The sequence below is a fragment of the Ovis aries genome, chromosome 18 (assembly GCF_016772045.2).
Source record: "Ovis aries strain OAR_USU_Benz2616 breed Rambouillet chromosome 18, ARS-UI_Ramb_v3.0, whole genome shotgun sequence".
NCBI lineage: Eukaryota > Metazoa > Chordata > Mammalia > Artiodactyla > Bovidae > Ovis > Ovis aries.
Window position 1 is genome coordinate 40,307,110 of NC_056071.1, and position 27,163 is coordinate 40,334,272.

At 36.3% G+C, this 27,163-nt stretch overlaps 1 protein-coding gene across 7 annotated transcripts in view; it reads left to right on the top strand.

Annotated features, from left to right (window-relative positions):
• ARHGAP5 (Rho GTPase activating protein 5) overlaps positions 1-27,163 on the top strand; it is a 74,985-nt gene that overhangs the window by 38,662 nt on the left and 9,160 nt on the right. For 5 of the 7 annotated variants that reach the window (XM_060401788.1, XM_060401789.1, XM_060401790.1 and 2 more), the window contains exons 3-6: positions 55-202; positions 20,207-20,284; positions 22,825-22,956; positions 25,087-25,192. In XM_060401788.1, the coding sequence (XP_060257771.1) occupies positions 55-202; positions 20,207-20,284; positions 22,825-22,956; positions 25,087-25,192 (464 nt within the window). Of the gene's footprint in view, positions 1-54; positions 203-20,206; positions 20,285-22,824; positions 22,957-25,086; positions 25,193-27,163 lie in introns of those variants that run through there. The other 2 variants (XM_027957237.3, XM_060401791.1) reach the window with 2 other exon arrangements.

Below are 27,163 nucleotides of genomic sequence, written 5' to 3' on the forward strand. Positions count from 1 at the left end.
TATTTTAAAGGGAATTAATTAAAATACTTTTAACTTAAATATGTTTTCTTATAGCAGAAAAAGAAAACTAAGAACTTCAATCCACCAACACGTAGAAATTGGGAAAGTAATTACTTTGGGATGCCCCTCCAGGATCTGGTTACAGCTGAGAAGCCTATACCACTGTTTGTTGAAAAATGTGTGGAATTTATTGAAGATACAGGTAGGATAGAAGTTATCATTTCAAGAGGTTTGATTTGAAATTTTACTTTAGCTACACCAATAGTTTGTCGGATGTTCCTGATTCAAACTAAATTTGAAAAAAGTATGTCATTCTCATTAGGATTAATTATCTTGCATATTTTAGACATAACCATCAGATATTTGAAAGCAGTTTTTTTGTTAGCCAGTCATGCTTTTATTAGACTTCTCTTTATTAAATGGCAAAGTCAGATCCTAGAGTGTTAAATTAATTCTGGAATTCAAAATAACTCAGTTATTAAATTATGCTACTATTTAATCATAGGTATGATTTAAGGTAGTTTGAATGTTTTCAAAATGTTTAAGTCTGATACTATTTTTTAACTCATTTTACACATGAATTTTTCCTTTTAAAATTCATAGCAGTATTTATGAATACACAGAATTAGCTTGTTTGTGATGTTATTATTTATTCAGGAGCACTAGCTTCATATGGTTTATATGATTTGAGTTGTATTTGTAAGGCGTGTGTAGATATCCTCACTGTTTTAAAAACAAGCCTGCTCTTACGTCTGTTTCATCCAATCAATCTGTTACTGAGGGTTGGACTAGTCACAGTTGAGGAATATAAGCAGAATATTATGTTTATGTGCATTTAAAATGAATACAAGTTAACCATGAAACTGTAGTGATCTGAATAGACTACAAAATTTAATGGTTTGAAAGCATGAGCTAATTTCATTACAGCTCTATTTATTCTTAATGACCTTTTGATAAGCATTTTTTTTTAATGAAAAGTTAGGTGAATGTCGTATCTAGAAAGTTCATTTTTACTTCAGTGTAAATGGTGAGATTATATTAATTGATTTTTAAATATTAAACTAACCTGAGATTCCTGGGATAAATACAGCTTGGTCTATGTGTTATTGCTGGACCCAGTTTGCTAAAAGTAAGGATTTCTGCATTCTAAGAATTAACAATTCATAGTTTTCTAGCAGTACCTTATATCTGGTTTTGGTATCAGGGTTAAAGCTGGCGTCACAGACTGAGTCTGTTTTCTGGAAAAGATTGTATAGAATGGTAATAGTTCTTTATTAAATTTTGGTAGAATTCACCAGTGAAACTATCTGGACCTGGAATTTTGTGAGGAGGCTTTTAACTATAGATTAAATTTCTTTAATGGATATAGGACTGTACAGATTTTCAGTTTATTCAGTAAGCATTGACTGTGTCTTTCAGGGAGTTTGTCCTTTTCATTCAAGTTGCTATAAGGTGGTTTATAAAATTCTGTATCATACTTTTGATGCCTCTTTTGTTTTTGGCATTACTAATTTCTTTTTTTCCCTCTTGTTAGAAGTTTGTCCATTTTATTGATCTTTTCAAAGAACCAGCTTTTGATTTTTTTGATTCTTTTTTCTCTTTTGTCCATTTCTAAATTCAGTGACTTCTACTTCTTCTTTACTTCTTTTTGCTTTCATTTGATTTTTTATAGGTTTCTTAAAGTATAAACTTAGATTAATGATTTTATCCAGTCTTCTATACTGTTTAGCATTTAAAATCTTCCTATAAACATTATTTTAGCTGTACACCACGATTTTAATGCTGTTTCCATTTTCATTCAGTTCAAGATACTTTGTAATTTTCCTTTTGACTTTTTAACACATTAATTAAGTTTTATTTCAAATGTTTTCCAGATAACTTTGTTATTCATTTATAGTTTAATTTTGTTGCAGTTGATAACAGTTTGACTTCAGTGTAACTTTATTGAGACGGCTATTTATAGCCCAGAATGTGGTCTGTTTTGAAGAATGTTCCTTGGGACCTTGAGCAAAATGTTTATTAAGCTATTGGATGAAGGATTCATCCAATGTCAGGTCAAGTTCTTTGAGAATATTGGTCAAGTCTTATCTGTCCTTACTGATTTTCTTGTTGACTTGTTTTTTTAATTGAGTACTGTTAAAATCTTTAATCATGATTGATACTTGTCTGTTTCTCCTTTGAATTGTGTTAGTTTTTGCTTCATGTGTTTTGAAATTTGTTTAGTTTCACGTATATTTAGGATTATGTCTTTTTTATGAAATAGTATCTTTATGATGCATTCTCCTTGTTTTGAAGCCTACTTAATGTAAAATTAATGTAGCAAACTTCATTTTCTTTTTTTCTATGTGGTATATCTTTTTTTAATCCTTTTAATTGTATCTTTTTATTTAATGGAGTTTCTCATGGACTGAGTCTGACAATCCACTCTTCTAAGTGGAGTATTTATTAGATCATTGGCTTTTCATGTAATTATCAATCTAATTGGTTTTAAATCTTTTGTCTTGTTTTTATTTATTTTTTGTCTCGTGTAAACATTATTCCTTTTCTTTTTTTTGCTTTCTTTTGGATTAGCTGAAAACTTTTTACTCTTATTTTAACACCAGCATCCAGTTACAATGTTTATCTGTTAGGGTTATTTTAAGTGGTACTCTTGAATTTTAAATATATATCTTTAATCACAATTTCTCTTTAGACAACATTATACCAGCATAATGTGTAGCTTGAGAACCTTGGAACAGTACATTTAACCCTCCTGTCCCTTGTTCTATTGTACACTTAAAATTTACAATATGTTTTAAGTATCATAGTATATGTTCATAATTTTTACTTTAAACACGTAATTATCCTTATTTTTGAAAGATTTTCTTAAGTTATAATCCTCTTAGAAAACAGCTTTATAAAAATATAATTCGCATACTCTACAATCTACCCATTTAAATTGTACAGTCCAGTGGTATATTTGTATGTTCACAGAGTTGTGCAAGCATCAGCACATTCAATTTTAGAGCGTTTTCATCACTTCCAAAGTAAACCCCATCCATTAAGCAGTCAGTTCCCCATTCTCCATACTCATCATCCCTTAACTTTCTGACTCTATAGATTTACCTATTCTGGTCTTTTGTGACTGTCGTCTTTGCTTTAACATAGTGTTTTATAGCATCCATGTTAGCATCTCTCAGTACTTCATTTTTTAAAATAATTTTTATTTATTTTTGGCTGTGCTGGGTCTTTGTTGCTGTGTGGACTCCTCTATAGATGTAGGGCATGGGCTTCTCATTGCAGTGGCTTGTCTTGTTGTCGAGCACTGGCTCTGGGGCACGCAGGCTTTAGTAGTTGCAGACGTGGTCTTAGTAGTTGCAGCTCCCAGGCGCTAGAGCACAGGCTCCGTGGTTGTGGCGCATGGGCTAACTCAGCCGCATGTGGAGTTTTCCCAGATCAAGCCCTGAATTCATTTCTCCTGCATTGGCAGACAGACTCTACCACTGAGCCACCAAGGAATCCCCATTCATTTTTATTGTTGAATTTTCCTGTGGTCATGTATGGATGTCAGAGTTGGACTGTGAAGAAGGCTGAGCACTGAAGAATTGATGCTTTTGAACTGTGGTGTTGGAGAAGACTCTTGAGAGTCCCTTGGACTGCAAGGGGATCCAACCAGTCCATTCTGAAGGAGATCAGCCCTGGGATTTCTTTGGAAGGAATGATGCTAAAGCTGAAGCTCCAGTACTTTGGCCACCTCATGCAAAGAGTTGAGTCATTGGAAAAGACTGATGCTGGGAGGGATTGGGGGCAGGAGGAGAAGGGGACAACAGGATGAGATGGCTGGATGGCATCACTGACTCTATGGACGTGGGTCTGAGTGAACTCCAGGAGTTGGTGATGAACAGGGAGGCCTGGCGTGCTGCAATTCATGGGCTCGCAAAGAGTCAGACACGACTGAGGGACTGAACTGAACTGAATGTTCCATTGATGGGAATTTGTGTTGATTGCCACTTTTTGACAACTCCGAATATTGCTGCAGTGAACACTTATGTACCAGTTTTTTGTGTGGACACGTTTTTCACTTCTTTTGAGTATACATACCTAGGAACAGAATTTCTAGATCATAGGGTACGTATGTGTTAATTGCTCAGTCATGTCAGACTCTGCGACCCTGTGGACTGTAGCCCATGAGGCTCCTCTATCCATGGAATTCTCCAGGCAAGAATACTGGAGTGGGTTGCCATTTTCTTCTCCAGGGCATCTTCCTGACCCAGGGATCTAACCAGGGTCTCCTGCATTGCAGGCAGATTCTTTACCATATGAGCCACTAAGGAAACCCCTATGTTTAACCCTTTGAGGAATTTACCAGACTGTCTTGCAAAAAGTGACTGTACCATTTACATTCCCACCAGCAATATTCAAGAGTTCTAGTTTCTCCACATCTTTGCTAACATGAATTTTCTGATTTTTTGATTATAGCCATATTAGTGGGTGTGAAAGTCTCATGTGGTTTTGATTTGCATTTCCCTGATGGCAAATGATGTTGAACATATTTTCAGTTGTTTATTGGCCATTTGTATATCTTTGGAAAAATATCTATTCATATACTTTGCCATTTTTAAGTTGAATTGTTTATCTTAGTGTTGAGTTTAGTTCTTTATATACTCTAGATACAGTTCAGTTCAGTTGCTCAGTTGTGTCCGACTCTTTGTGACCCCATGAATTGCAGGACGCCAGGCCTCCCTGTCCATCACCAACTCTCGGAGTCCACCCAAACCCCTGTCCATTGAGTTGGTGATGCCATCCAACCATCTCATCCTCTGTTGTCCCCTTCTCTTCCTGCCCTCAATCTTTCCCAGCATCAGGGTCTTTTCAAATGAGTCAGCTCTTCACATGAGGTGGCCAAAGGATTGGAGTTTCAGCTTCAAAATCAGTCCTTCCAGTGACTACCCAGGACTGATCTCCTTTAGGATGGTCCGGTTGGATCTCCTGGCAGTCTAAGGGACTGTTAAGAGTCTTCTCCAGCACCGCAGTTCCAAAGCATCAATTCTTCAGTGCTCAGCTTTCTTCACAGTCCAACTCTCCCATCCATACATGCCCACTGGAAAAACCATAGCCTTGACTAGATGGACCTTTGTTGGCAAGGTAATTCTCTGCTTTTTAATATGCTGTCTAGGTTGGTCATAACTTCCCTTCCAAGGAGTAAACATCTTTTAATTTCATGGCTGTGATCACCATCTGCAGTGAACAAGTTGCTTTCAAATATGATTTGCAGTTTTTTCCCCCAAATTCCTTGTTGGTATCATTTGAAGCACAAAATGTAAATTTTTATGAAATCTAATTTTTTTTCGGTCACTGTGTGCATGGTATCATATCTAAGAAAGCTTTTCCGAAGCCAAGACTACAAAAATGTATTCCTGTATATTCTTCTAAGAGCTTTTTTGATTTTACCTGTTACATTTAGGTCTGTGATTCATTTTGAGTTAATTTTTGTGTATGGTACAAGGAGGCATCCCAGCTTGATTCATTTGCTTGTACATATCCATTGTCCAAGCACCATTTATTGAATTACCTTGGCATTCTTTTTGAAAATCACTTGGCTGTAAATGTGAGTAGTTCTTCCACTTATATTCCATTGATCTATATGCCTATTCATTTTTGTCAGTACCACTTCGATTTCAATATTTTATCTCTGGGGTAATTTTTTTGAAACCAGGAAGTATAGTCCTCCAACTTTGCTCTTTTGACTTCTAGGCTGTTAGATTCTTTTCTTTTCAGTTTTTTTAAAGATTGCTCCTCGTCTTCTGCATTACCAAAAAATCTGTTTTTCTTACCAGTATTCCTCTGTATATGATGTGTTACCCTCTCTCCTTCAAGTCCCAATTGCTTTTGAGATTATTCTCTCTGTTTTTTGCTGAATTTTTTTTATTAGCATATTAGGGGGGTTTTTTGGTGTGGGTGTGTATTCTTTGGGATTTTCTATGTATGTAAGGTCATATCCATTGTGAATAGGGATAGCTTTAATTCTTCTTTTGAAATTTGGCTGTCTTTTTGTTTCTGTGTCTTGCTCTGACTTGAACTTCCAGTGTAGTATTGAATAGCTGTGGTGAAAGCAGGCATTGTTGGTATTCCTTACTTTAGAGGAAAGCTTTCTTTCTTTCACCATTATCATGTTAGCTCTGAATTTTTCATAAATATTCTTTATCATGTTACAGAAGTTTCCTTCTGTATTAGTTTCCTGGAGTTGCCAGAATGAACTCCCACAAACTGGGTAACTTAAAACAATAGAAATGTATTTGCTGACAGCCTAAAGGTTGGAAATCTGAAATCAAGATGTCAGTTGGGTCATGCTCCCTTAGGGACTCTGGGTAGAATCCTTTCTTGCTTCTTTCTGGCTTCTGGTGGTGTCTATCAATCCTTGATATTCCTTGGCTTACAATAATGTTGCTCCATTCTGTCTTTGGAGTTCTGGGTGTATCTGCCTTCTTAGAAGGATGCTAGTTGTTGGGTTAAGGACTCACCCTCATCTTACCTGACCTCATCTTATCCTAGCTGATTGTAGTGGTCTTGTTTGGAAGTAAGGTCCCTTTCTAAGGCATTGGGGGTTATGACTTCAGCATATCTCTTGGTTAGATTAAGTCAATCCATAAAACATTATATTCCTAGTTTGTAGAGTATTTTTTATTGTGAAAGGGTATTGGATATTGTGAAATGATTTTTCTGTTTCAATTGATATAATCATGTAGGATTTTTTCTTTCATTCTATTAATGTGAGTTGCATTATCTTTTTGTTATGTTGAACCACGTTTGCATTCCTGTGATAAATCCCACTGCCTCATGGTATATAATCTTTTTAATGCTGTTGTATTCAGTTTGCTGTGTGGGTGCTCAGTTGTGTCTGACTCTTAGCCCACCAGGCTTCTCTGTCCAAGGAGTCTCCAGGCAAGAATACTGAAGCAGGTTGCCATTCCTTAATGTAGGGGATCTTCCCAACCCAGGGATCAAACTCTCATCTTTTGCATCTTGTGCATTTGCAGGCGGTTTCTTTACTACTATGCCATCTGAAAAGCCCTTCAGTTTGCTAGTGTTGTGCAGAAGTTTTTTGCATCTGTATTCCTAAAGAATATTGATACATACCTTTCGTTTCTTTTGAAGTCTTTGGCTTTAGTATTGGGGTAATACTGACCTCATAGAATGAGCTAGGAAGTGTTTCTTTATCTTTTTATTCTTTAGAATATTTTAATGCTAGTTTTCTCTGTTATTAAAGAGCTATCTTCAGGAACTTTTGAAGCATTTCTATGTTAGAGATTTTCTAAAATTGTTTCTAGATTTTAGTCTTTCAGTTTTCCATTTTGTTGCCAGTGTATCTTCTGCTGCTTGTAATTTTATTTTGCATTTCCAGTGTACAATTTCTAATTTGTTGTGAGTCAGGAAAACATATAGCAGAGTTGGTCAAAGTTGTGTTTTGGTTAGGTTGAATAGAATCTGTGGGAAAACAGGAGGTATTCCTCCTATCAAGAAAACAGTATACTTTAGTGCAGGGGTTTGTAACATCTTTTTGGCTATTTATAATCCTTTTTATTTGCGTTTTTTCAGTTATGATAGGTTAGGGGATGAGATAACCAAGTTCCAGATAAATGAGGAATTTCTCTCACTATCCTAAAATTTATATTTGCATGTAGATGTAGTTAATCTGAAATGCCCTCATTATTACAAATTACAAAGAAAAGATTACCTCTAAAGCTTAGAGGTTATTTTTCTACTCAGATTATGTTAAAAGCATGAGTGTCTCAGTGAGGTTCTTTAAATATTGGTCTGAAAATTACGTTGTTCCAATATACCAATGATAAATAATTGAGGTGAAATGAGTAGAAATGAATCTGTTTTATTGCTAAAATAAAGGTCACTGTAATTTTGTTTTTATTTATACTTCATCATTCCCATTTGCCTTTTTGAAGAACTCCTACTCATTTCGTAATCTAAATAACACTTTTTTCACTGAATGTCATTGCCTTTTCTCTTCTGTGCTTCCTTGTCCTATGTATATCTCAGTCCATTTTTATATTCACTCCTTTGCATATCTCATCAACCCTCACCATGTTATTCTCTTGGCAAACCTCAACTTTGGTTAAACTAACTCTCTGCCTACTCTGCAGTTGGACGAGAAAAGTAGATCATGGCTGTAGAAAAACATAAACCATGCATTTCATGTTAAATATGTGACCACAAATCTGAAGTAATTATTCCATGTTTTCTTTATTTCTTCACATTTTGAAAATTTTTTGAACCTTCAGAAATGTTACGAGGATAATATTATGAAGCATCCATACAATTTCCATCTAGATATACCAGTTTTGGGGGAGGAGGTTGCCACATTTCTCCCCAACCTTTTTTTTTTTTTTTGGCTAAACCATTTGAAAGTTACAAATATCATGTACTTCATTCTTGAATCTTTTAGCATATATCTCCTAAGAACAAGAACATTTTCTCCACATAACCACAATATAAATATCACCTTTGGGAAATTCTTAAGTTTTTTTTTCCCAGAATGTTCCTAAATTTTGTCTGATTCCTGATCAGATTCAAGTTAAACATTTTTGGCTGGAATTCTACATAGGGCTGAGTTATCTTTCTTTGATGCATCACACAAGAAACATATGATGCTATTTCCTAAAGGAGTTTAGAGGTTGCTTTTGAAATTCTAGACTTAATAACCTTAACAGTGTCAGATAATGCTTTAAGTTGTGATCATTGACATCTGACTTTAATGATTCAAGAGTGACTTGTTTATTCTTGATCTAGCCAAGAATTATAAATTAGCCCTTAAAGCATTTCATTAGATAATTTTAGTATGCCTGTGTCTAGCAGAAATTCCTTAAGGATTTCTAGTGTATTAATAAATTGCCTTTTTTGTTTTCTGGCTTTGAAACGTATTTTTTATCTGTTAGCAAGAACATTTTCTTCTTGAAGTAGCTGGTCATTGGGGTACAGCTAATCCATCCTTTTTGTTTTTTTTGAACACCACAGCCATTAGACCATAATCTCTAAGAGATTAAGGACCCGTAGCTCCTAAAACAGGGGGCACATGTGATTAAATCTTTATTTAATAAATGTTTAAAAAATGAACCCTAGTTTCTTTTAATAACCCTACATGTGTGTCCTTGTGCCAATAGTAACACAAAAGTGATATCTTTTTAAGTCTTTATTTTCCAAAGTAGAATTAGCATTTATTATTTTTTCCTACAACACGTGCATGACCATTGCAAAAGATAGTGTGACTTCTTATAATTTAAATTTATATCAGTTCAGTTCAGTCGCTCAGTCTTGTCCAACTCTTTGCGACCCCATGAACTGCAGCACGCCAGGCCTCCCTGTCCATCACCAACTCCCGGAGTCCACCCAAACCCATGTCCATCGAGTTGGTGATGCCATCCAACCTTCTCATCCTCTGTCGTCCCCTTCTCCTCCTGCCCTCAATCTTTCCCAGTATCAGGGTCTTTTCAAATGAGTCAGCTCTTCACGTGAGGTGGCCAAAGGATTGGAGTTTCAGCTTAAAAATCAGTCCTTCCAGTGAACACCCAGGACTGATCTTCTTTAGGATGGACTGGTTGGATCTCCTTGCAGTCCAAGGGACTCTCAAGAGTCTTCTCCAACACCACAGTTCAAAAGCATCAGTTCTTCTGCACTCAGCTTTCTTTATAGTCCAACTGTCAAATCCATACATGACCACTGGAAAAACCATAGCCTTGACTAGATGGACCTTTGTTGGCAAAGTAATGTCTCTGCTTTTGAATATGCTGTCTAGGTTGGTCATAACTTTTCTTCCAAGGAGTAAGCGTCTTTTAATTTCATGGCTGCAGTCACCATCTGCAGTGATTTTGGAGCTCAGACAAAGTCTGACACTGTTTCCACTGTTTCCCCATCTATTTCCCATGAAGTGATGGGACCAGATGCCATGATCTTAGTTTTCTGAATGTTGAGTTTTAAGCCAACTCTTTCACTCTCCTCTTTTACTTTCATCAAGAGGCTCTTTAGTTCCTCTTCACTCTCTGCCATAAGGGTGGTGTCATCTGCATATCTGAGGTTATTGATATTTCTCCCAGCAATCTTGATTCCAGCTTGTACTTCCTCCAGCCCAGCGTTTCTCATGATGTACTCTGCATATAAGTTAAATAAGCAGGGTGACAATATACAGCCTTGACATTCTCCTTTCCTGATTTGGAACCCGTCTGTTGTTCCATGTCCAGTTCTAACTGTTGTTTCCTGACCTGCATACAGGTTTCTCAAGAGGCAGGTCAGGTGGTCTGATATGCCCGTCTCTTTCAGAATTTTCCACAGTTTTTTGTGATCCACACAGTCAAAGGCTTTGGCATAGTCAATAAAGCAGAAATAGATGTTTTCTGGAACTCTCTTGCTTTTTCGATAATCCAGCGGATGTTGGCAATTTGCTCTCTGGTTCCTCTGCCTTTTTTAAAACCAGCTTGAACATCTGGAAGTTCACAGTTCATGTGTTGCTAAATCCTGGCTTGGAGAATTTTAAGCGTTACTTTACTAGCGTATGAGATGAGTGCAGTTGTGCGGTAGTTTGAGCATTCTTTGGCATTGCCTTTCTTTGGGACTGGAATGAAAACTGACCTTTTCCAGTCCTGTGGCCACTGCTGAGTTTCCCAGATTTGCTGGCATATTGAGTGCAGCACTTTCACAGCATCATCTTTTAGGATTTGAAAGAGCTCAACTGGAATTCCATCACCTCCACTAGCTTTGTTCATAGTAATGCTTTCTAAGGCCCACTTGACTTCACATTCCAGGTAATTGTTATTGTACTGAGCTGTTACATCATTAAAAATCCAGGCTTTACCTTGTGATAATAGTATTTGATGAAGGTAATACACAATGTGCAAAATGCTCTGGTTAATGCAGGAAAAGAAAGGCTGTTCTTAGGAAAAAGCTATGTCAGATACTTTGTTATTATGTTAGATGGAAACATGGAATTGTCATTTTTGTGACTGACAATCAGAAAAATTGTGATCACACCTATAGCTCTTTTGTTTTTTTTAATGGTGAAATTCCTGCAGGAAAATTAATGTTTGCAAGTCTGACAAAACACACTGGCCCTTCCTCTTTTTATCCCCGGGGAGAAATAATTAGTACTGTATTCAGACATTCAATATGGCAGTTATCCTTTTGTTTACATATTTGCTTATATTTTTATTTTCTAGGAAAAATGTCTGGAAATGAAATTATTATCCAACCTCAGTGATAGAAAGCATGCAGAGAGAGGAAACCATCTACCATGAAACAAATGGGGTGGCATGTCAAAAAATATTTCCTTTATGTATCAAATGAGACAAAGTAATGACTCTGGCTTGCCGAATGTCTTACCTTTAGCAAGTCAATCCACTTTTCAAAGCTTGTCTCCTTATCATTAACATAAGGCCTCTTGTCAGTTATTTTGAAAATGAAATGAAATATGTAATATTTACTTTATGAATTTTTAAGCATTTTATGTAAAGAAAGTAGCAAAATGAAAGGTTGAAGTACTGTTGTTGGTTTTTCTCAGATAGTAAAGATATAGTGGCTAGAAAGTAGTGATGTGTTTTAATACAGTGAATTCCAGGTGCAGTAATATCCCCCCCCCCCCATATTTAAAATTTACTATTTTTGATTGAGGGGGAAAAATACTGCCGTTAGCCTTATTAATTGTTGTAGTATTCTTGTCCCTGAAATGTCACTTATCATTGCTAAAAAACTTACTCCATTGATTTTACTTCCATCCTCATAACATTTTGATATCTGTTTCTATATGTTTATATCTTTAAAAAAATTTTTTTTAGATTTATAGCAGAATCAAGAGAGAGATTTCCCACATACCCCCTCTCACACATGAAACTCTCCCCAGCCCCCATCACCAACATCACTCCCCCAAATGGTACATTTTTTGCCAAGGATAAACCTGTGCTGACACATGATAATCACCCAGAGTTCATAGTGTACATTAGTATTTACTCTTGGTGTTGTATATTTTATTGGTTTGGACATATGTATAATGACATATCCATCACTACAGTAGCATAAAGAGTGTTTTTACTGCCCTAAAAATCTTCTGTGCTCTGCCTATTCATCTCTCTCTACCTCCCCCACCCCTGGCAGCCACATACCTGTTTATTGTTTTACCTTTTTATTTTACCTTTTCTACAATGTATAGTTACAATAATCCAATATGTGCCCTTTTCAGATTGGCTTCTTTCACTTAGTAATATGCATTTAAGTTTTCTCTGTCTTTTCATGGGTTAATAACTCCATTCTTTCTTGACATTGAATAATATTTCATTGTCTGGATGTACCACCATTTAAGTATCCATTTACCTTCTGAAGAACAGCCTGTATGCTTCCACGTTTGGGCAGTTATGCTATAAACATAGCTATAGCTACAAAATAAATGCTGTAAACACTGGTGTGCAGATTTTTGTGTAGACATTTTTCATTTCCTATGAGTAAATTAACAAAGAGCATTATTGCTGGATGGTATGGTAGGAGTGGGCTTGCTCTGTGGTTCAGCAGTAAAGAACCTACGTACAGTGCAGACGTGGCTTCAGTGCCTGGATTGGGAATATCCCCTGGAGGAGGAAATGGCCACCCACTCCGGTATTCTTGCCTAAAAAATCCTATGGACAGAGGAGCCTGGTGGGCTACAGCCCAATGGGTTGCAAAGTGCTAGACGTAACTGAGTGACTGAGCACACGTGGTGATAGTACCTTTAGGTATCTGTTTTTTGGCCTACCTTGAGGCTTGCAGGATCATAGTTCCCCAAACCAGAGATTGAATCCAGGCTCCTGGCAGTGGAAGCTCAAAGAGTACATTTAGTTTTGTTAAAAAACGTCTTCCAGAGCATCTGTACCATTTTGCATTCCCAGCAGCAGTAAATGAAAATTTCTGTTCTCCACATCTTTGTCAGCAGCTGGTGTTGTCATTGTTCTGGATTTTTACATTCTAATAGTGATGTCTCATTGTTTTAATTTGAAATTCCCTAGTAACATATGATATGGAGCTTCTTTCTGTATTCATTTGCTATCTATATAGCTTCTTTGATAAGGTATCTATCTATCTATTAAGGTCTTTGGCCCATTTTGCAGTGGAGTTGTCTTCTTATTACTGAGTTTTACGTGTTGTTAGTATATTTTGGATAGCAGTCCTTATCAGATACGTGTTTTGTAAATATATAAACTCTAGAATCAGTTTGTTGATAACCATAAAATAATTTCTTGGAAATCTGATTGGGTTGCTTTGAATCTGTAGATCAAGCTGAGAAGAATTGACACCCAAATGGTATTTGTCTTCCTATCCAAGAACATAGTATATATATCTTTCCATTTACAGTTGATCTTTGAACAGCATGAGTTTGAACTGTGTGTGTACACTTACACTTGGATATTTTTTCATAGTAAATAATATAGTACTAAACACAATCCAGGAGAAGGCAATGGCACCCCACTCCAGTACTCTTGCCTGGAAAATCCTATGGATGGAGGAGCCTGGTAGGCTGCAGTCCGTGGGGTCGCTAAGAGTTGGGCACGACTGAGCGACTTCGCTTTCACTTATCACTTTCATGCACTGGAAAAGGAAATGGCAACCCACTCCAGTGTTCGTGCCTGGAGAATCCCAGAGACGGGAGAGCCTGGTGGGCTGCCGTCTGTGGGGTCACACAGAGTTGGACACGACTGAAGCGACTGAGCAGCAGCAGCAGCAAACACAATCCGTGTTTGGTTGAATCTGTGAGTGTGGAGCAACAGTGGATACAGAGGACCAGCTATAAGTTATACATGGACTAGCTCCTGCATTGCTCAAGGGTCAGTTGTATTTAGTCCTTTGCTTTCACTCATCAGTCTTGTAGTTTTTCTCATAGAGATCTTGTATATATTAGATTTGTACTTAGGTATTTGTGTTTTTCATACTGTTTGTGTTCATGGGGTTCTTGGAGTGGTTTGCCATTACCTCCTCCAGCCAGGGGCTCATCGCTTCTTTACAAATAGCTGAGGAAAAAAGAAGAAAGCACGGGAGAAAGGGAAAGATACACCCAACTGAATGCAGAGTTTCAGAGAATAGCAAGGATAGATAAGAACGCCTTCTTGAATGAACAATGCAAAGAAGACTATAGAATGAGAAAGACTAGAGATCTTTTCAAGAAAATTGTAGATATCAAGGAAACATTTCATACGTAGATGGACATAATAAAGGACACAGACAGTAAGGACCTAGCAGAGGCAGAAGAGATTAAGAAGAGGTGGCAAGAACACACTGAAGAAATATACAGAAAATCTTAATGACCCAGATAACAATGATGGTATGGTCACTCACCTAGAGCCAGACATCCTGGAGTGTGAAGTGCAAGTGGGCTTTAGGAAGCATTACTACAAACAGAGCTAGTGGAGGTGATAGAATTCCAGCTGAGCTATTTAAAATCCTAAAAAAACGATGCTGTTAAAGTGCTACACTCAATATGTTAGCAAATTTGGAAAACTCAGCACTGGCACAAGACTAGAAAAGGTCAGTTTTCATTCCAATCCCAAGGAAGGATAGTGCGAAAAAATTGTCAAGCTACCATACAGTTGGATGCATTTTGCATGCTAGTATGGTTATGCTCAAAATCCTTCAAACTAGGCTTCAAAAGTACATGAACCAAGAACTTCCAGATGTACCTGCTGGGTTTAGAAAAGGCAGAGGAACCAGAGATCAAATTGTCAACATCTGCTGGATCATAGAAAAAGCAAGGGAATTCCAGAAAAACATCTATGTCTGCTTCATTGTCTATGCTAAAGACTAACTGTGTGGATCACAGCAAACTGAAAAATTCTTAAAGAAATGGGAATGCCAGAACACCTTACCTGTTTCCTGAGAAACCTGTATACAGGTCAAGAAGTAACAGTTAGAACTTTATGTGAAACAACTGACTGGTTCAAAACTGGGAAAGGAGTACAACAAGGCTGTATATTGTCACTCTGCTTATTTAACTATATGCAGAGTACATCATGAGAAATGCTGGGCTGGTTGAATTACATGCTGGGATGAAGATTACCGGGAGAAATCAGCAACCTCAAATACGCAGTCATTTCTCTAATGACGGAAAGTGAAGAGCAGCTTCACTCTTGAAGGTAAGAGAGTGAAAAGCTAGCTTAAAACTCAACATTCAAAAAACTAAGATCATGCTATCCAGTCCCATCACTTCATGGCAAATAGATGGGGGAAAAGTGAAAACATTAACAGATTCTGTTTTCTTGAACTCCAAAATCATTATGGACAGCGACTGCAGCCATGAAATTGGGACACTTGCTCCTTCCAAGGAAAGCTATGAAAAACGTAGATAGCGTATTAAAAGGCAAAGACATTAATTGGCCACAAAGGTCCATATAGTCAAAGCTGTGGTTTTTTCAGTAGTCATGTACAGATGGACCATAAAGAAGACTGAGCGCTGAAGAATTAATGCTTTTGAATTGTGGTCCTGGAGACGGTCCCTTGGAGAGCACAGAGATCAAACCAGTCAATCCAAAAGGAAATCAACCCTGAATATTCACTGGAAAGACTGATGCTGAAGCCAAAGCTCCAGTACTTTGGCCAGTTCATGTGAAGAGCTGACTCCCTGGAAAAGACTCTGATGCTAGGGAAAGACTGTGGACAGAAGGAGAAGGGCAACAGAGTATGAGATGGTTGGATGGCATCGCAGACTCAATGGACATGAGTTTGAACAAACTCTGAGAGATAGTGAAAGACAGGGAAGCCTGGCATGCTGTGGTTCATGGGGTTCTTGGTTCACATGCTGTTTAAGCCTGGCTTGAAGGATTTTGAGCTTTACCTTGCTAGTATGTGAAATGAGCACAGTTTGCAATAGTTTGAGCATTCTTTGGGATTGGAATGAAAACTGACCTGTTCCAGTCCTGTGGCCACTGCTGACTTTTTCCAAATTTGCTGGCATGTTCAGTGCAGTGTTTTAATAGCATCATCTTCTAGAATTTGTATGTATTAATATTCTTCATTTTTTAAGTCATCATTCTCCTGGTTTTCTTTGGTTCTTTGTACATGGCTTCCTATAGCTCTTTGTGCATTTTTAAAGGTTAAAGTCTTTGTCTAATAAGTACAGTGACTGGGTTCCCCACAGGCAGTTTCTATTAATATTTTTTCCTAGAATGGACCATACTGGCTTTTCTTACTATGCTTCTTAAATTTTTTGTTGAAAATAAGATATTTAAATATTTTAGCACAGTGAAACATAGGCAAGCCCTTGTGCTCTTTCTTCTAGGAGTCACCAGACAAGTTAAAATTTACAACTGTAGTTCTTTGCAAACAAGATCTGTGTTCCCGCCTCTGACACTTGCAGTCTAAACCCCCAGTGCAGACTGCCTTCCTCATGGTCGTTGCCAGTCTAGGGTATGGGGAGTAGTAACTGGGCATTTTAAAGCTGCTTTCTTCTCCAAAACTTCTGGTGGTGGTTGTAATTTTTTAAGTAGGTTCCAGGGTTCTGCAGAAGTTGATTCTGATAAATTCTGGCTGCTCCTTAGTTGCTTTTGACTTCCCTGCTGGCTCAGACGGTACAGCATCTGCCTACGATGCGGGAGACCCAAGTTCGATCCCTGGGTCAGGAAGATCCCCTGGAGAAGGAAATGGCAGTCCACTCCAGTACTCCTGCCTGGAAAATCCCATGGATGGAGGATCCTGGTAGGCTATGGTCCATGGGGTCACAAAGAGTCAGACATGACTGAGCGACTTCACTTTCACTTTTAGTTGCTTTTATTGGGGAACCAAGCTCCAAAATTCGTTTCTTCATCTCTTTTGCTGATGCCACCTCCCATGGAAACAATATAATTCACGAATTATCTACACAGCTTGCTTCTCCTTTACTGTTTGTCATGTGTTTTGTGACTTTAGTGAAACTCAATCTATTATCAACTCAGATAGAACTTAGATCTTTTTAGAACTTCAGATATCGTGAGTTCTGTGCAATGTAAGGGTTAGTTATCTTTCTAATGGAAGAAAAAAAGGTGAAAGTACTTGGTTAAAACATAGTTTTGGAATATTGGTATAGATTTCTAATGTGCCTGTATTACTTGGAGGCCCAGGATGGATACTTTGGATGATTTAATTCACATCTAGATTATTATGTTGCTGTTGCTGCTGCTTTTTAAAAAAGAAAAAAATACATCACTCAGTTATCAGTGAAAGGAAGGCAAGGTTTTTAGCATGGATGATTACACGTTTCCTTTTTCATGTAGCAAATAAATGCATGTCACTATGTCAGGTTAGTCTATCATTTTTATTATGTCTATTGATTGGTGTTTTACTATACAAATAAACGTTTTCTTTCTCCATCAATTTGAGGTTTCTTTTCCTCATTATTGGATTCAAATTATGCATTTTAGTTAGAAATACCACCAAAGTATTGTTGTATCTAAGTGCATCATATCTGTTGGTATTGTTGTTCAGTTGCTCAGTCGTATCCGACTCTTTATGACCCCATGAACTGTAGCACGCCAGGCTTACCTGTCCTTCATCATCCCTCCCAGAGTTTGCTCAAACTCGTGTCCATTGCGTCCGTAATGCCTTTCAACCATATCATCTGTTGTCCCCTTCTCCTCCTGCCTTCAATCTTTCCTAGCATCAGAGTCTTTTCCAATGTCAGCTCTTTGCATCAGGTGGCCAGAGTGTTAGAGCAGCAGCATCAGTCCTTCCAGTGAATATTCAGGGTTGATTTCCTTTAGGATTGCCTGATTTGATCTCCCTGCTGTCCAAGGGACTCTCAAGAGTCTTCTTCAGCACCACAGTTTGAAGGAATAAATTCTTCAGCACTCAGCCTTTTTCACTGTCCAGCTCTTAACATCCGTATATAACAACTGGAAAAACCACAGCTTTGACTATATGGACTTTTGAGGGCAAAGTAATGCCTCTGCTTTTTAATATGCTGTCCAGGTTTGTCATTGCTTTTCTTCCAAGGAGCAAGTGTCTTTTAATTTCATGGCTGCAGTCACTGTCCACAGTGATTTTGGAGCCCACGAAAATAAAGTCTGTTACTGTTTCCGCTTTTTCCCCATCTATTTGCCATGAAGTGATGGGACTGGGTGCCATGATTTTCGTGTTTTGAGTGTTGAGTTGTTGGGCTAGGATGTTATTTTGTCCCACAGTAAATGATTATTTTGGTTATTTGGTGGTGTCTGCTGTGCTTTATACCCACTCCAGTGTTCTTGCCCGGAGAATCCCAGGGATGGGGGAACCTGATGGACTGCCGTCTGTGGGGTCGCCCAGATTCGGACATGACTGAAGCAACTTAGTAGCAGCAGCTGTGCTTTATTGAAGTTAAAACTTTGGATTTAATAACTTTGACCCATGAAACTTTTGTCAGTGGATTTTTGCTACCTTTGCGTGTTTTTGTGTTTGTGCTCAATCGCTCAGTTGTGTCCAACTCTTTGCAGTCCTATGGACTACAGGCTGCCTGGCTCCTCTGTCCGTGGGATTTTCCAAGCAAGAATACTGGAGTGGGCTGCCATTTCCTTCTCCAGGGGATCTTCCCTTACCTTTATGTTCATGAATTTCTCAATGTTGATGTGTTTCCTGCAGTGTGAGGTACATTTTTTTTCCCCTTTCACATCTTTGTATGTAAAGATGTTTGTGAAATTTAAAAAACAAAATATTAACAAAATAATTTAACCTGATGAAAATTAGAAGGGATTAATATATTGTCCCATACAAGCACCTTTGATATTGCTCTGGAACTAAGTTTGACAGAATCCGCTATTGTATTCTTTTTTTTCCTCCTTGTGATCAGAAGAGTGCAATGCCTTATGAAATTGAGTCCCTTTTAGAAGTTTCCCATTGAACATAGGGATAGGTTTGGGGCTGATAATACAAATCTTGGTTCTTCTGTCGTCCCACAAATCACTGCAGCTCATCTTTTGTGTGTGTGTGTCTAATTCCTTTATGTTCTTTAGAGTGGATAATTTCTGTTGTTTGTCTTCAAGATCACTTGCTCATTTCTCTGTCATCATTTGTCTGTTGTTGATTGCATTCAGTGAATTTCTTTGTTTCTGTTACTGTATTTCTGGTTCTAAAATTACCATTTTGTTGTTCCTTATATTTCTGTTTCTTTGCTGAAACTTTCTGTTAGGAAGTTTGTTTCAAGTGTATTTATAATTGTTCACCAAAGTGTTTTATGATGCTCTGAAATCCTTATCAGATAATTCCACAACTGACATCTTTGTATTGGTGTCAGTTAATTGTCTTTTCTCATTCAGGTTGAGATTTTCTTGATTCTTGAAATGGTGAATGATTTTCATTTTATTATGGTTTTTTTCTAGATTTTGAATAGTATGCTGTGAAACTTTGAGTCTTATTTAAATGTATTTTTAACAGGCCTCCTCTGACACTGTACTAGCCGGGGAGGAAGGCTGCCTCATTACTACAAAGTGAGGCTAGAAGATTGGACTCCCCACCCTGCTTGATCTCCACCAGCCTCTGTTGACCACTGTGGTAGAGAGGGGAGGGTACTTCTTACCTCAACGTGGTAGTTAAAAACTTCAGACTTCAATCAGCCCTCACTGGCATCTTGAAAGGGGAAGGACACCTTTGTTACTGCTGGCTAAAGTAGAATTCTACTTGGCTGCCATTGTTGTGAATGAGGAGGAGTAGGTTCCACGGTGTTTGGCTGGAGTAGGGCAGTAATTAAAAAATGATTTTGCTTGCTAGTCTACACCTTTCCCAATCCTTTCACCAAAGAGAGCAGCTTTTCTTGTTGGTTTTCTAAGTGGTGGTTTGTTGTTGTTTTTATTTTTTTGCCTGTGTTTATCAGTGTTTCTTGGTTGCAGGCTTCTCTGTTGCCTGGTCTAGGATATATAAGGCAAAAAGAAAACCCAGAGAACTCAGTCATGGTGTTTGTCAGAGTTGCTGTTAGTTCTCCACCTTTCAGTGTCTTTTGAATTTTTTCAATATATCACAGTCTGGAAATTAGATGTATTTAGTAAAAGAAATAGGAAGAATGTTTCTTCTCATTTTTTGCATGGAACTGAGTAGCCTAACTGGTTTAAAATTAGTCCATTGTGAACTTAACTTTAAATGAAATGTTCAAAATTATTTTATTCCTAAAAATATTTACCACCATATTTTATAAGTCATCAAGTTTACATAAGGTTAAGTATATTCTCTGTTGTACCTATATATGCATGTACAAAAGTCTCTTTCTTGATTTTAGGATTATGTACTGAAGGACTCTACCGTGTTAGTGGGAACAAAACTGATCAAGACAATATTCAAAAGCAGTTTGATCAAGGTAAAAAGATAATTATATAAGACAAAATCATCATTTTGTTAGTTTCCTTATTGAAATTTCATATGCAAACCTCCTTAAGATTATATATTATGGGAGAAAGTTTTGAAGTAGTATTAGGAGTATTTAATCAAACAGATGCCAGAGTCAAGAAACAGAGCTGTAAATCCATTACCAGAATTGGAAAAGCAGTAAATTGAGTTATGATGCATCGTCATCTTTGTGTATACAGATTTACCTTTAAGTGCAATTTGAAAGTGTTTTTTTCCTTTCATGATACTGTGCCAACTGACTAATTAGGGATTTTTTAAAAAGCTGAATTTCCTACTCAAATTAACTCTATATGAGATCAAAGATTTAATTGAAAAAAATGAAAACTGTCTGTACTAGGGAGAAAAATGAGTGAATATTTTTATAATCTCGGAGTAGGGAAAGGCCTACACTTCACATGAAACCTAGTAAGCATGAACAAGATGATAAACTGGACTGCCTAAAAATGTAAAAACTTCTATATGGAACAGTGGATAAAACAAACTCAGAAGAAAAACTGCAAATCTAGGGGGGCTATGGAATTTATTTGCTAGATTAAGCAGTTCATTTCAGAAGAACAACATACATATGAAAATATGCTCAGCCTCTGTCAGTTATAAATAAATAAAAATTTAAACAAAAAGGTTATATTTATTATGAGAATGGAAAAGATTATTGGTAGGGCATAGGCAAACAGGTATGTTGTATATTATTGGTTGTGGGTGCTTTAGATAGCTTTTGCTGGAGAAATTCCATTTGTAAATATTTATGTTACAAGTCTTAGTGTAAGCCTACCAAGAAACTTACTGCAATGTTGTTTATATTTTGTTTTAAAGGTGGGGAGTCTACTCATGTTTACAAGCAGAATACTAGATAACCAAATAGAATAATGAAGATTATATATGTTGAAATGGTAAAATTGTTGAGTGTTGGAGAAAGGGGTTGTATGTGCTTTGTTTTGAAAGAGTATTGTTAGTGTTTCACTTTTAAAAAGTATTTTCTCACAAGAACTGTGTAGACTTTATCAAATCCTTACAATTTTACTTCTAAGTAATAAAGGAAGAATAGTCAGTACCAGGGCCTCTTGATTTAGACTTTCTGGTTTTGTTTTCTAGTTCTACCACTTAACTGTGATAAGTTGATTCAGTTGTGTCCAACTATTCTCGACCCTTTGGTCTATAGCCCGCCAGGCTCCTCTGTCCATGAGATTTCCCAGGCAAGAATACTGGAGTGGGTTGCTGTGCCCTCCTTCAGATCTTTCCAACCCAAGGATCAAATCCACATTTCTTGCATCTCCTGCATTGGCAGGCGGGTTCTTTACCACTGGCGCCACCTGGGAAGTCACTTACTGTCTTTGTGACCCCGGGAAGTTAATCTTTCTAAACAGCAACTTTTTCATAATCTAGAATGGGAGTGATAAAAATAACTGAAGAATAATGAGATAATGCATATGATGAATTTTCTGTGCCAGACACTATGTTAAATGTTCACTGGGTAGCTTATATTTCAAGGAATGTAGCCTGCCTAAGGAAGTAAGCATTAGTAAATACAAGTTTTTAATCATAACGTCTTTATACTTTTTTTTTAATGAAATAAATCTAAATCTTCTAATAGAATATTATGTAAATTTTATGTCTGGGAGAATGTTTTATAGTTGTTAAAATTGTTTATGTGTAGGACAAAATGTAAAGATTGGCGATTCTTGGTTAAGGGTATGTGAGTTCTTTGTATTTTTATTATTGCAGAATTTCTACAAGCTTGAAATAGCAATGAAATGTTTCCTGCTCCCTCAAAAAAATTTTTAAAAGTTGCTGGTGAAATTTTAATAACCTTGGATAATTCCTTAAAAATGAAATTCAATATAAAAAATATGTATGATTCTTTTTCTTTTTTTCAAATGAGCAGAAAAAGGATGAAAGGAAACATGCTAAAGTAGAAACAGTGATTATCTCTTGATTATGGGGGTACTTTTTTCTTTATCATAAGTATTCATTGTATTTATAAAAGGAAAATAAGACTTTAAAATAGCAAATTAACCTTATAATACACCTTTACTGTGTTCTGTTATTGTTTTATTTAAAGTCAGAACTTCACTGATAAGTGTTTAAAGGGTTTTATAAAGTATAAGTTAAAAAGTTGAAGCTTGAATTTATATGTATGATTCCTATCTGTGTCTCTGTTTCCTTATGACCTCTTTTAAAAATAGCTTACATTAAACAAAATGTTTTAAGAGAAGAGAGATGTTAAATAATATTGCCTGTATACTAATAAGCCTAATAGGTTTTTTTTATTATAACAGAAAATGCTCCTTGCTTGGTTTTCTCTTTCATTATCTATAGTTTTATCAGGCAAACTTACATTAAAACAGTGGGGGAGAGATGAATCTGCCTTTAAATAAAGGTGATCAATGAGAAGACTTAAATATCTTTGGCTCTTCAAGTACCACTTAGCTTACTTCTCTTGTAATAAATTTAAATTCATTATAATTTTTTATTTCAATTTTTGTCTTGTAGATCATAATATCAGTCTAGTATCAATGGAAGTAACAGTAAATGCTGTAGCTGGAGCTCTTAAAGCTTTCTTTGCAGACCTACCAGATCCTTTAATTCCATATTCTCTTCATCCAGAGCTACTGGAAGCAGCAAGTAAGTATAAGCCTTTTTTTTTTTTTTTTTTTTTGAGAGGGATATGGTAGTGGGGTTCGTACATTGGTTGCTATGTGTTAAAAGAAGTCATTCAGTAGCAAATAAAAATGCAGCTTCTAGAGCTGTTTGTTAAAGTTCTTTCCGTTTAAATACTTTTAGCTAGCCTCCTAGATAACTAGGTCCTCCTAGAAGTTAGATCATAGTGCTGGAAGTTTGAGGTTTAGGAAAAAGAAGTTAATTCTTCACATGAATGTATCTGTAATGTACTTTAGTAAAATATGTTTTTTTTTTTTAATATAAGTTTTAAGTCAAAGAAATTAACTTTGGCCTCATGTCTTGTCAGATTTTGAGAGAGTTAGGAAAATGAATACCTATTCAGTATTGATTCTTAATTGGCATCCTCATTCATCCAGATGTTTCTACTTAGCAGATACTCATTTGTTATCTGGAAAATGAGGGAAAAAAGGTCTATTTGACTGTCAGGTAGAAAGTAAAGTGAAAGTGAAGTAGCTCAGTCGTGTTCGACTCTTTGTGACCCGTGGACTGTAGCCCACCAAGCTCCTCTGTCCATAGGATTCTCCATGCAAGAATACTGGAGTGGGTTGCCATTTCCTTCTCCAGGGGATCTTCCCGACCCAGGGATCGAACCCAGGTCTCCCACATTGCAGGCAAACGCTTTAACCTCTGCACCACCAGGGAAGCCTTATTGTGTTCTCAATATTTAGTTTCTAAATGTTTCTCTTCAATATGTCCTTCTAATTCCAAGTCTTCAGGCTCTTTAGAGTGCAGTTACTTTCTTACAATTTTGATTGTTAGAGGTCTGTTAATTTTCTTTTAATTAAAATCCACTTCAATATATTGGCACACAATCCAGTTGCCTTATACATAGTCTCATATATAAACTGGAAAATGGTCCATTTGATAGCTTAGATTTTCTTACTTTTTGACTGTAAACAATAGCCTTAGAACTTTCCTAGTTAGGAAATTACTGAGGGCTGATTTAGAAGTAATATGTGGCAAATGAGAAATTTGTTAGTACTTGGTTTTGGGGCTTCCCTGATGGCTCACATGTTAAAGTATCTGCCTGCAGTGTGGGATATCTGGGTTTGATCTCTGGGTCAGGAAGATCCCCTAGAAAAGGAAATGGCTACCCACTCCAGTATTCCTGCCTGGACAATCCCATGAACAGAGGAGCCTGGTGGGCTGCAGTTCATGGGGTCGCAAAGAGTCAGACACAGCTGAGTGACTAATACACAGTAAGTGGTATTTGACTACCTGCCATGAGTTGCTATGCAGATTGGACCCCTCCAGAGGAACCCACTGTTATTTTTTGAAGAAAGAAGTGAATGAGGAAGAGAAGCAATAAGGATGCTCTCTTCTCTCCTGCTATTTACAGCAGAACCGCCTTTCAGTTATCCTGTTTCATAATTTGCACAAGTTTGAAAAGTAACTGACTGCCGTAGTGATTGTGAAAAAAGATGTTTGATAAGCTAAGTGAATTATAAATAAGTATATGATGATGCTTTAAATCAGGTGCTAGCAAACTGATCTGTAGGCCAAAAATTCAGCTTGCCGTCAGTTTTCAGAAGGCTTGCAAGCTAAGAATGTTTTTTTACATTTTTAAATGGTTGAAAATGTTAAAAGAAAAAATTATATGATATGTTAAAATTATATGAAATTCAGATTTTTTTTTAAGTTCTATTGGAACAAAGCCACTCTTGTTGCATATTGTCTATGGCTGCTTTTGTACAACTGCAGAGTTGAATAGTTTCACCCACAAAGCCTAAAATATTTACTCTTTGTACCATGAATATTAAGAGCTTAAGAGATTTATTAGTAATTAGTTGATTCTAAGTCAGTATCTATCTAGTTAGATGTTGCTTTTAAAAATTACTAATACACAATTTTGCCATCCCCAAGTTATTCAGTTATTAGCTTTGTGGAAAGTCTTACTGTAATAAATGATAACCTATTAATTAGCAGATTGTTTACATTTTCTTTGTTTTTGTTTACCTCTCCTAACATATTTCATATACATTCTTGATTGTTTTATACAATAAGCATAGCAAGAAGCTTTATCAATATTTTTTAATGTCTGTGTTTCATACAAATTCCTCACTACTTTTACAGAAATCCTGGATAAAGCAGAACGTCTTCATGCACTGAAAGAAATTGTTAAGAAATTTCATCCTGTTAACTATGATGTATTCAGATATATAATAACACATCTAAACAGGTATTTTTATTTTTTTGTTTTTGCAAGTAAAATGCGCTACAGATTTCAACATGTAACTGTAAATTGGATAATTTTAAGATAGAGACAAACTAAACATACAGTTCAATTTTGAATCTCTAGATCATTTTTTCCTGGATTTGTAAAATAGGTTTTTCATGAACCTTTTTAAAGAAAGATATGTGACCCTTTTAGTATGCATAATGATTTTATAAAAAGTAAGTGTGGTGAGTACTTTTTTTTGGTCATTGCTATTCTTTAACAGTTCTTTTCTGTAGAATCTTAGATTTTAGTTACAAAATGACACTTAGATAATTAACCAAATCAACCTGTTTGAAGTTGGAAAAATTGAGATTTAAAGAGAGAAATCATAGGCTCAGGTGACACATCGTATGATTAGAATCCAAATTTTATTAAGTGGTTTAATTCCCTCTTCTTTTGTACTATTTCTTTTGTATATCTTGCTTGTTTTGTTTAGATAGTCTTCATAGTGAAAGTCTATTAGAAACTTGAATTCATATTACCATCCTTCTTGACTGAAATTATAACATTATCCAATATAAAAAACCTTAAATAATGTAAAGCTTCAAGTTCATGCTTTTCTCTATAAAGAAACTCTTGCCAATATCATTCGTTAAATGAAAGAAAATATTGATATTGTATAATGGGATAAACTGTAAGACTTTGGAGTTATAAATAGTTTTGGTTTTGAAACATTTTTAGTTCTGTGGCCTTGGACAAATTTTTTAACCCTTCCTAAGTCTTCATTTTCTTGACTGTATAAGAGTGAGAAGAGTTAACACCTCACAGAGTTGTTATTGAGACTGAGAGTCCACCCTTCACAGTATTTTCTACTAACATTGTAAAGAACTCATGTTTGGTTTTTTTAAGCTAATAATATCATTGTCCAAAACAAGTACATTTCAGTCTGTACCTCTTAAAAGAGAATATTAAAGTTGTGGTGTTTTCAGTGTAGCATAAAATTATAAACATTTCTAGTAACTTCTCTGAAGTCTCCCTGTCTGAGAAAATACCAGCATACATAACATTGCAGTATAGGTAGTGGAATTTCCTCTTTTGAATATTACCATACAGATGGTTCATGCTTTAACAGATGTGTACAGAGTACTAGAAGAGACGTTGTCTTGTATGGAATGTTGGGATGGTATATGAATGTATTATTTTATAGTTTGATTGAAGTGCTGAAATAAGAATTGAACTTCGTTAAAAAATAATACGGAAAAGGGACAAAGGAAAGAGCATGTTCAAAGAATCATGTGCTGGTCTACCGTCAGTGTTATGTTAGACACTTATTGTGTTTGACTCCAGTGATACAACAGTTAGTGACAACAGGCACATTTGATACATTGAGGAATAGCAAAGAAGCATACGTTGCTTACTACTCAGAGTGTAACCTATTGACTAGCTTTAGTCCTCAAAATATTTTCACAAGGAGGTTGCTTTCATGTGTATCACTAATTTCAGTGTTGATTTCAACTGACATTTATAGGGGCTGGGATGGGGAACAAGTGTCAGTGAAAAAAAACATTGCATGATTGTTTCTCTGAATGGTATGGGGAGCCACTAGAAAGTAGAATAGAGAAATTGTATCATCAGACTTAAATTTTAAAATAAATAGTTATTGACGATAATGGGTTTACCCTTTGTGCCAGGTATTCTTATAAGTGCTATACAGACATCAGTAAATAAAATAATCACACGTTTCATGGAACTTACATTCTAGTATAGGAAATAAATGATAAATGTATAATGGGTGATTGACAGATTGAAAAAATTAATCCATAGAGTTGTTCCTTAAATATATTCTCTTTCACCTTTCATATTCAGTGAGTTACTGTGGCAAATTAGTTTTTTCTCCTGATTATTTTTCCTGTTCATTCCTCTGCCACTGCTTTAGTTTTAATTTCATCATTTCTTATTTAGGGAACTCTAGTTTTTCATTGAGCTCTCTCT